At 56.0% G+C, this 9,391-nt stretch overlaps 3 protein-coding genes across 9 annotated transcripts in view; 1 reads left to right on the top strand and 2 right to left on the bottom strand.

Moving 5' to 3' along the window:
• Positions 1-840: 840 nt before the first annotated feature.
• FEN1 (flap structure-specific endonuclease 1) lies at positions 841-3,363 on the bottom strand. 2 transcript variants are annotated; one of them, XM_068685538.1, is made up of 2 exons: positions 3,245-3,363; positions 841-2,595 (listed from the first exon to the last, which is right to left on the bottom strand). In XM_068685538.1, the coding sequence occupies exon 2, from the start codon at positions 2,592-2,594 to the stop codon at positions 1,449-1,451; it is 1,146 nt and encodes a 381-aa protein (XP_068541639.1). In that variant the 5' UTR covers position 2,595; positions 3,245-3,363; the 3' UTR covers positions 841-1,448. The 2 variants fall into 2 exon arrangements, with proteins under 2 accessions (XP_068541639.1, XP_068541640.1); XM_068685539.1 differs by having other exon boundaries at positions 841-2,633; positions 3,245-3,342.
• TMEM258 (transmembrane protein 258) lies at positions 3,328-4,718 on the top strand. Of its 2 annotated transcripts, none has more exons than XR_011097500.1 (4): positions 3,328-3,462; positions 3,694-3,803; positions 3,906-4,088; positions 4,572-4,718. XR_011097500.1 is itself a non-coding variant. In XM_068685583.1 (4 exons), the coding sequence occupies exons 1-3, from the start codon at positions 3,460-3,462 to the stop codon at positions 4,030-4,032; spliced, it is 240 nt and encodes a 79-aa protein (XP_068541684.1). In that variant the 5' UTR covers positions 3,328-3,459; the 3' UTR covers positions 4,033-4,059; positions 4,572-4,718. The 2 variants fall into 2 exon arrangements, 1 of the variants encoding a protein (XP_068541684.1); XM_068685583.1 differs by having other exon boundaries at positions 3,906-4,059.
• A 589-nt stretch (positions 4,719-5,307) lies between these two features.
• The window catches only part of MYRF (myelin regulatory factor), a 61,206-nt gene continuing 57,122 nt past the window's right edge, over positions 5,308-9,391 (bottom strand). For all 5 annotated transcript variants that reach the window (XM_068685461.1, XM_068685459.1, XM_068685463.1 and 2 more), the window contains one exon: positions 5,308-9,304. In XM_068685461.1, the coding sequence (XP_068541562.1) occupies positions 9,218-9,304 (87 nt within the window). In that variant the 3' untranslated portion in view covers positions 5,308-9,217. The remainder of the gene's footprint in view (positions 9,305-9,391) is intronic.

Here is a 9,391-nt window from a genome sequence, read left to right as displayed (position 1 = left end):
AGACTGTGGTTTTGAACACACCAAAGAGCACGTGAGTAACAAGGCCTTTCCAGCCCAAGCAGTGACTATTTGGCAGCTAGTAGGTGTAACATTAGCTTTGAGCACTGTACGTAGCCAGAGCACTTGGAGCACCTGAAGCTTCAGATCAATTTCCCTACTGAGTGGTGGAGGAGGCTTAAAAATCAGGGTTATTTTAACAATGTTGATAGAATCCCCCTCTGAAACAAGCCTGGTTTCTTGTTGTGTAAGTTTGCAAAGAGCTAACCCACAGATCTGTTGTCGACAAACCTTTCAAGTCACTGTTAACACCTGGATTAAAACATGAATTTCCTGTGTTCAGGCCTGAGCTTGATTTGTTGCCTTTTGTCATTAATGAGTTTCCTCATGAAAAATGAGATTTTACTTTACCTGTGCAACCTTCAGCAACAAGGTTTAAGCTATCACTCCAGAGAATTTGGGAAATGTATTTGTATATAAATTTTATTCCAGAAAGAAAAAAAAAAAAAAAAAAAAAAAAAGCACATCATTTTGACAAGTAAAAGGTTATGCAAAATACAGAACAAAATTTTTTTTTAAAAAAAGGCATTGTCTTTTTTCTCCTTAGTCTGGGATCTATGTCTCTGTGTGCACAATGTGGAAGGATGTGTTAAGAAATCAAGGGGCTGAGGAGGTTTCCATTTTAGGTTTATTGACATTTTTCTTATTAAACATAAAATTGAGCCTAGCAGGGAGATTCAGGGTTGGAGAGCTGCAGTTTCAGGTCAGCTTGTCCTTGGTTTATGCATTAAGAGCAGGGCAGGGCTTTGGAATCCACGATACAGATTTTTTTTTTTTTTAATAAAAAGGAAAAGAAAAATTACTACAGTAAGGGAAGGAATCCAGTACCTGAGGTCCTCACTAAAGGGAGAAGCTTACCTCATTATTTCAAGTCTCCTCCCAATTCCACCTTGCCTTCCATTCATGTCTCCCCATTTTCTGCCTTTGCTGCTTGCACCTTACCTCTTTTTAGATGAGCCATGTTAGGGAGAAATCTCTCCTCCGATACCTGTGCCTGGTTCACTCTGTAGGTGCTCAGCTTTTTACCTCTCAAATCAAAAGGGGATTTGTGGTTGGGTGTCACCTCCCGTCCCTGAGGCCTCAATGTCAAAAGCCTCCAAGCGACAGAGGCTGCAGCTGAATTGCTGAATGCAGCCCCCTCGTTCCTCACCCGCCACCTTCTCACCCCTGCCAGCTCCCCCCAGCTGCAGATCTCAGCCCTCTTTGCCCCCCAGCCCCGTGTCTTACTACCGCTGCTGAAGCACTCGCATCTTTCACTAGCCTAGCCTTGTCGGAAGGACTTTGACAGCAACCTACCAAGCAGTGACACACAGGACAGAGAGACAACTGTTTGTTATTAGCCAAAAATTCCTGGTTGAGCATAAAAACTAATGGCCGGGGTTTGAGTCTGGTTATTTCCCCTTTTTGAACTTGGCTGCGGCATTGTTGGTCTTGGCTTTCTTCTTCGCCGACCCCTTGGGCTCGGGCTCCTTGCGCTTGGCTGATGTGATGGAGCCCGTCACCTTGAAGAAGTCATCCAGCCGGCCCTGCGTGCTGCCCTGGCGGCTTTTGCTCAGCCTTTTGACGCCGTTGCGGACGCGCTCCTCGTTGAACTGCTTCTCCACGCACATGAACTGGACGAGCTGCTCTTCGTTCGGCTCCGTCCACTTCAGCTCAACGTCGTCGGGGTTGACCACGTCCGGCTCTAGGAAGAGCTTCTGGGCCTCTTTGTGCAACCAGTTCTCGGGCAGAGGGTACTTCTTGGTGTCTATGTGCTGAACGATCGCCTCAATGGTTTTGTGCTGCCTGATGAGCTCAACGGCCCGCTTGGGCCCGATGCCGCGGATGCTCTCGCAGTAGTCGCAGCCCAGGAGGATGCACAGATCCACGAACTGTTCCCAGGTCAGATCGAGGTCCTGCAGGATACGGTTCAGGTGGAACTCCTGGATGGGCAGCTTCTTAGCCTCGCTGGCAGTAAGATGCCGCATCAGCACGGGACTGCCGAAGGTCAGGCAATCCATATCTTCCGTGGCAGCTGCATAGACCTTCCCCGCCTTCACCAGGGTGGCACAGCTGGCTTCTGCCTCCCCCGGCGCCTCCACGTAGGGGATGCCCATCAGCATCAGCAGCTTCTTGCACTCATCGGTGTGCTGCTGGGTCACCTTGACCAGCCTCTTGCTGAACTTCTCGATGTTGGTCTCCTCTCCGGCCTGCTGGGCCTCCTGCAGGTGCTTCTCGGCCTCGGCCCGGCGCTCGGTCCTCTTGGCCAGCTCCCCCGACTTGAGCTGCGGCGGCTTGCCGTCGAAGACGTACACGGGCTTGATGCCGTTCTCCACCATGCGGATGGTGCGGTAGAACATGCCCATCAGGTGGCTGGTGGTCTCGCCCTCCTCGTTCTGCAGCACCTCGGCGCCCTGCCGCACGGCGATCAGGAACTGGTAGATGCTCATGGAGGCGTCGATGGCCACCTTGCGCCCGAAGTACGCCTTGATGTCGTTCTCGCGGATGGCGCCGGGCGCCACGTCGGCGATCAGCTTGGCCAGGCCGTGGATTCCCATCCTGCAGGGGACAGAGGCTGCGCTCAGCACCCGTGGGGACTGGGAAGGGACAGGGGGATGGGGACAGCCCCCCACAGCACCGGGAATCTGTGCCCTGCGGGCTGCAGACCCCGGCACTGGTCCCGGTCCCGGTTCCAGCCCCCAGCCCTGGCCCCAATCCCTGCTCCCAGTCCTTGGTACTGGTCCCGCTCCCAGTCCCTAGTCCTGGTGCCAGCCCCCAGCCCTGGTCCTGCTCCTGTTCCCAGGTCCCGGATCCCGTTCCCAATCCCGGGTCCAGCTCCTAATCCTGGTCCTGGTCCCGGTCCCATTCCTGTTCCCATGTCCCGGTCCCTGTTCCTGGTCTCATTCCTGTTCCCGGTCCCCGTTCTCAATCCTGGTTCCATCCCCCGGCCCCAGTCCCGTTCCCAGTCCCTGGTTCTGACCCTGCTCCTGTTCCCGTTCCCGGTCCCAGTCCCCGGTCCCCGTTCCCGGTCCCATTCCTGTTCCCAATCCTGGTCCCGGTCCCTGCTCCCAGGTCCCTGTCCCCGTTTCCAATCCCGGTACCAGCCCCTGGCCCGGCCCCGGTCCCGGTCCCAGCTCCCGGTCCCGGTCCCAGCTCCCGGTCCCGGTCCCGGCCCCGCTCCCGGCCGCGCTCCCCCCTCCGCCATTACCCTGCCGGTGCCGCCGCTCCCGCGCTGAGCCGCGCCGCGCGCCGGAGCCAATGAGCGGCGGCTCCGTCCCGCCGCGCCCCGCCCCCCGTCCCGGCACAGCTCCGCTTCCGCTTCCGTTTCCGCTTCCGCTTCCGGTTCCGACGAGGGGCGGGCGGCGGCGGGAGCCGGGGCGACGTGTCGGGAGCGGACGGGACGGGCCCGGGAGCTGGGGCGGCATGGTGCGGGCGGCACCGGGACCGGGAACGGGAACCGGGAATGGGAACGGGGCCGGGAACCGGGATCTGACTGAAGGGAACCGGCACCGGGGGCTGGGAACCGGGAATGGGGCCGGGGAGGAGAGCGGGGCCTAGGCCGGGACCGGGGAGCGGGGGCTGAGGAGGGGGCGCGGGGACAGGGCCCGGGGGCCGGGGATCCCCGGAGCCGCCGCTGCCCGCCGCCTGCCCCCGCAGGAGCTGGAGGCGATGAGCCGGTACACCAGCCCGGTGAACCCGGCCGTGTTCCCGCACCTCACCGTGGTGCTGCTGGCCATCGGCATGTTCTTCACCGCATGGTTCTTCGTGTATCCTGCGGGGACAGCGCCACCGGCACCGGGACGGGGTGGGGGGGTGGGGGTTGTGCTCTGCTGTGCCCACGTTGTCGCCTTAACCCCCCCCGCCGGCAGTTATGAGGTGACCTCCACCAAGTACACGCGGGACATCTACAAGGAGCTGCTGATCTCGCTGGTGGCCTCGCTCTTCATGGGTTTCGGCGTCCTGTTCCTGCTGCTGTGGGTCGGTATCTACGTCTGAGGCTGCCCGGCGCCCCCCCCGACGGCTGTAAGCTGCCCGAGATCTTCGTGCTGTGCGTGTGTGGTGCCTGCGTGCAGGGGGTGCCCGGAGAGCTGCCCCCAGGGCAGCTGCTCTGTACCAAACCCAGATCCCTTTGGGGGCAGATTTAGGGGATCCCAGCCTCCGCAGGGCAGCCCTGGGGTTTAAGCAGCGCAGCGGCCTCGCAGCACACGCCTCTGCTGCTGCTCTTCCTCCATCATCTGTGCTTCTGCCAGCGCTGAGCTGCAACACAGCTCCTGGCTGATTTGGGTGGAGAGGGGTCCCGTGCCCTCCAGGGCAGAACTGGTGTTCAATTTGAGGCAGTGCACTCGCTGTGGGCGCTTCTCTGCTCAAGGAGTGTTCCTGACCCAGCAGAACCTGGTGGGGGATCTGCCCCACGCTGTGGGGCTTTTTCTGTGCTCACACAGCCCTGGCAGGCTGCAGTTGGAGCGGCTGCAGCAGCGTCCAGGGCTGCTCTGGGTAAAGCTCTCTCACCTCCTTTCTCTCTCCTTTGGTTCTAGGTGGGAGGCCCTGCAGAAGCTCTTTTTATATTTCTTTTACATTTCTACAAGGAAGCCTGTGTCAGGCATGGACTGTGCTCCTGTCAGGTGACTGCTGCCAGCACAACAAACCAAACCTGAATAAAACTGGCTTCGTGATGTACCTGCCTTTGGACTTGCGGTTTGTCTTTCACCTGGCTTTTCTTTTCCACCAGGCTTTTTGAAACAGCTTTGATTTCTGCACAAAATCCATGAGCCTTGGGATGGTCCCTGTGTTGCACCTGCAATTCCAGCAGCCGTCTCCTTGGCTGATTTCAGCAGCTGGAGCAGCTGTTTTGTAAGGAATTGAGCACAGTTTGTATTTCCTTCTAGGCTATTGAACACACAATTGGAATTGAGCTGCAGAGAACAGTTACTGCTGTGAAACTGCAGCTGGTGGTGTGTGACACATCCCTGGTGTCAAACTTTCCTATTTGGTAGAGGAGCTTTCCCTCTGCGAGTGCTCTCGGATGCTTTTGGGTCTGGACCTGACCTTTGAGGCATGAGCCATAACTTAAATCTGGTCAAAAGTGTGTGTGCTGCGTAGCAGCGAGCAGCCACAGCCTGCAGTTATCCTGACCCCAACCTGTGCACGTCTGGAAGTTCACGCTGAGCAGGTGGCATTGGGGTTCCTCAGTGTTGTGACAAGCAACTTATAAATACTGACCCAAAAGGCTGTTTTTTCATAGCAAGGGAGGAACGCAGCCAGGAGCCGTCCTTGGATACAAAGCAGTATTTATATATTTATTTATATGGGCGTATTTACCTCGAGCATAAAACAAAGTCTAAATAAGCCAAACAAAAAAGTGGGGGATCCGGAGACTCAGCACTCAAATTCGGCAAAATATAAATATAAATCAGAAAGAAAGGAGGGAAACCACGCTTGTTTCCCACAAATAAAAACCGATAATCAATAATACCTGCTAAGAAGGCAATTCTACAAACTTGCTGGCAATATACAGTGATTAAAGCTGTGACAGCAACATTTAAACCAAACAAATTAGTGCTTTACTTTTTTTTTTTTCCTTAATTCTTGCAGTGGTGGCATAGTCTCTATTTACAGGCTTTAAGCTCTAACAGTAGGACAGAATGTTTGTGAATTTGCTTTTGAAACAAACTCCGAAAGAGCCAAACTTTGGCAAGTGGCCTCGTATCCACGCTCGTCTTCCTTCCTGCCAAGAATGTCTAGAGAGATGAAGCATCTTGTTTCCAGCTGAAGAGAGGATTTTCCCCAGGCTGTGAGGCTGGAGACATCGGCTCAGAGCTCCCTCCGTCTCATGCAGGGAAAGGCCTGATTGTTAACTCTCTTGTAACTGATTGGGGATGGGGAACACAGCTGTAGTTACCGGTGGGCAGGGCGGGAACCTTGAGGGGCAGTCTGTGCAAACAGCTGTTTCTGGGGGCTTAGAAGCAATCCCGTGACCCTTTCATCACTACAACCCCCCCTCTGAGCTCGTTCCTGCCTTGTTGTCATACTGCTGTGCAGCTGCCCATGGAGCTGGTGTATGATTTGTGGTGTACTTTAAGACAAAAGATACGGTTTTCAGCAACATAAGATGCTGAAGATGGCATTCTGAAGCTCTGATACTGTGGATCGCTGTCAGCCCGTGTGGTTTTCTGCTGTAAAACAGCTGTATGGGGGCTCAGACCACCCTTTGCACGTTAGCTATTGCCTCCCCTCATTTATTGAGCTAACTGGCCACTGGTTTTGAGGCACGCAGCATTCAGCACACGCATGGGAAACCACTGTTCCCTTGTACAGTCCTGTTAGCAGAAAAAGGCACTAGAGATGTTCCCGTAGCCCTTAGGCACTTGGTTCGCCGGGGCCCTCATAAACCCCATGGCTAAGCATTGTGGGGACACCTGAGAGGCTCCATCTCCCCCTGGGCCACTGCTGCTGGCGTTTCCAGTGATTGATTGCTTCCTCCCCCCTCGGAGCAGCTTCCCCTGTGGCAGGGGAGAAGCAGACCCGGCTCTCAGCTGCCCTCGGCCATGACCATCAGTGAGGGGGGCGGTGGTGGGGATTGCAGGCAGCATTTTCAGCTCTGGCCCACACGGCTCTGCCTGTTGCCCCTGCGGGGGCTGAAAAAGGGCACGGGCATTGAGCCCAGTTTGGCAGTAAGGGAAAACAGTGGCTGAGAAGGGTCTGAGAAGGCTACCCCTCAGCTGAGCAGCCCTCGAGGAGCACAGGGCATCGCTCACCTCAGTAAGGACTTGCCAGGCTGGGCCACTGATTGCCAACTGGAGAGTAAAAGCTGCCAAGAAAGCAACTTCACAGGTTAAGGCTGGGCAAAAACGCCTCGGGCAGGTGGAGAGAAGAGCAGCGAGCATCCTCTCCAGAGCGCTTTGCTGGAGGGTTTCCCTACCAGCTGCAGGCAGCAGAAAAGCCTGCTGGACGTGGAGCTGACTGACCTGTGCGTGTGTAGGCACCCCCACGCCTTTGGACCTCTTGCTCTCTCTCCAGGCTCCCCAAAGCGGGGCAGAAGGTCTCCGTGAGCTTCATTCCCACTTGGCTGCCTGGCATTCCCCACTCACCCTCCGTTTCCTGGCTGCCCAGGCTTCAGTGCATTTTAGTAACTGGAGCGCATCGCTGATGTAGTTCGCTGTTTGCTGCCCACAGGCACGGCACGGGAATGAAGACCTGACCTCGAATCTGCCCTGCAAATAAAGGAAGGGGCCAGGTCCTCTGGAGGCAGGGACGCAAACCCCCAGTGATGCTGCAAGGAAGCGCAAGGCTACGGCTGCTCTGCTGGGAGAAACTCAGAAGGGAGCTCTGAAGCAGGTGACAGGAGATAAAACTGCTCCCCAGGCTGGGGAGGGAAGGCAGGGTAGGGTCCCACGAGGTGCACGTAGGAACCATCTATCGGCTAAAACATCTTTGCAGCTTCTTTCTCCGGCACAGCCGAGCCAGCTGGTAGTGGCAGAGGGACTGCTGCATCCATCTCCACTGACAGAACAAAATGTAGCAGCCGGAGCCTGATGCACTTTCCCAAAACCAGTTTGGTTTGAGCTGCCTGTGTCCAGCGACGGGGCCGCAAGGGGCAAGGTTGCTCTTCTCTGAAGCCAGCTTTAGAGTTTCCTTCAGGACTGGAGAGTGGTGTTTCCCTCTCACTGCCCTTCCACAGCAGTGGCTGCTGCTTCCTTGGAAAAACGAGTCACAGCTGTATGGAGCCAGTGGTGGCTCAGCCTCCAGGAGTGCAGAGGGCTCCTTCTTCAGCGAGAGGGGCTGGGGCAGGACGCGTGAGCGCTGGTCACTCTGACACGTCCCGGCACAGCTGTAGCAGTCAAGCTTTAGTGTGGAGCTCAGCAGTGGCCCCCTTTGGTTTCCTATGTGAGACACGACGTAGCTCAACAGGGACAGAATTAAGAGACCCATTTTTATACGGCTTAAAAAAAATAATAAAATTCAGTAGTTTAGCAAGTTAAGAACTTGTAACAGTAAAAATACCCAAAGTACACTTAACATCACTGCTTTCTGAGAACGGTGACAGCAAGGACCCACAGTCACTGCTGTTGTCTCCTCCTTTGTGGGAGAAAATCAGCCTCTTTTTGCCAGTGCCTGGCAGAGATCTGTTAGCCTGGTGGTGCAGTGAGACCCTGCCATGCAGCCCCAGTGACCCAGCCTGTCTCTGCAGGGTGAGCTGGGTGTTGCCAGTGGTCATTCTCAGCACGTCTGGGGGGAGCGGCTGCATTGACTCGAGACGACTGAGCAGCTCCACGTGCACTGCAAGAGGCCACGCGCTGCTGGCAAACGAAGGAAACAGGTCCCCACGACATTTAACACAGGTGGCTTGGGGTTAATTTTTCTCCCATGGGTTGATGGCAAGCATCCCCACGTGTGGTTTGGCCTGGGCACAGCCTCAGCAGCATCTTCAGTGGGGTTCTTAGGTTTATCCATCCAGACCTGGATACAGTGACAGAGTACAGCGAGGAGAGGGGGACAGGCAGGGCAAACGTGGAAGCTGCACCTTCTCTTGCTGTCTGCAGAGAATGGTCTGTTCAGGGGTCCTGGGGTCTCCAGGGGGCTGCAGGGGATGGCCCTGGGCCAAACTAGAAGGAACAGCAACTCCAGTGTACGACTTCCAGTACGTCCAGGCACAGCCTTCCTTTCCAGGTGAAACTCCAGCGTTTCCCTCTTGGAAAGGGCTCCAGTGTTGAGCAATTCCAGTGTTGCGGAGAGCTGACGTGGCACATCTGGGACCACTAGGCCAGTGCAGGATGGAGCTCCCACCCGTGCTGTGGGATGTGGCAGACCTGTCCACATTCAGTCCAGTGTAATGCTTTCAAATCCAGTGTCACAGGGGGCAGGAGAAGCGACGGGAGACACAAGCGTCCCCCATAAGGGATGGAGAGGTGTCCGGGGCGTGTGGGGTGGCGGGAGGTGGTGCTGGGTGAGTCCAGGAGACACTGCAGGGCTGGTTGTGTTTCTGTGGCTTAGGTCCTATGTTCTGTGTGTGCTGTGCTTCAGTGTCTGCATCGCCAGCCACAGCCAAACCAGCTCCACGCCTGAAGCAGGTGATGGGGGTAAGGTGGGGCTGGGGGCTATTGGAGGAGGGTGTACGGGAGTCTCCCCAGTGTCACCAGTCCCCCTCCTCTCTCCAACCAGAGGGCACTGGTGCTGCCAGGACTCACTCACAGAGCCAGTAAAACTGGAAATAATAGTCAGTGAAAAGGTGTCCCATCTGTTCGGGAGTAGTGCTGCAGTTGGCTCGGCCCTACGTGAGAAAGCAAGAAAAAGAGCTTACAGACAGAGGCAAGATGCATGCTCCGAGGGGGGGGGAATTCCTGAACTATGTGCTGGC

Source organism: Anas acuta, chromosome 5, assembly GCF_963932015.1.
Source record: "Anas acuta chromosome 5, bAnaAcu1.1, whole genome shotgun sequence".
In the NCBI taxonomy this organism is placed as follows: Eukaryota; Metazoa; Chordata; class Aves; order Anseriformes; family Anatidae; genus Anas; species Anas acuta.
Note: the sequence above shows the minus strand (reverse complement) of the source record. Positions and strands in the feature narration are given on the sequence as shown.

What these genes read in the sequence shown, in the direction of transcription:
- FEN1 (XM_068685538.1), bottom strand. Translation starts at nt 2,594, where the DNA reads ATGGGAATCCACGGCCTGGCCAAGCTGATCGCCGACGTGGCGCCCGGC.
- TMEM258 (XM_068685583.1), top strand. An exon ending in TTCACCGCATGGTTCTTCGT is followed by an intron (nt 3,804 to 3,905) that starts GTATCCTGCGGG and finishes CCCCGCCGGCAG; the next exon opens with TTATGAGGTGACCTCCACCA.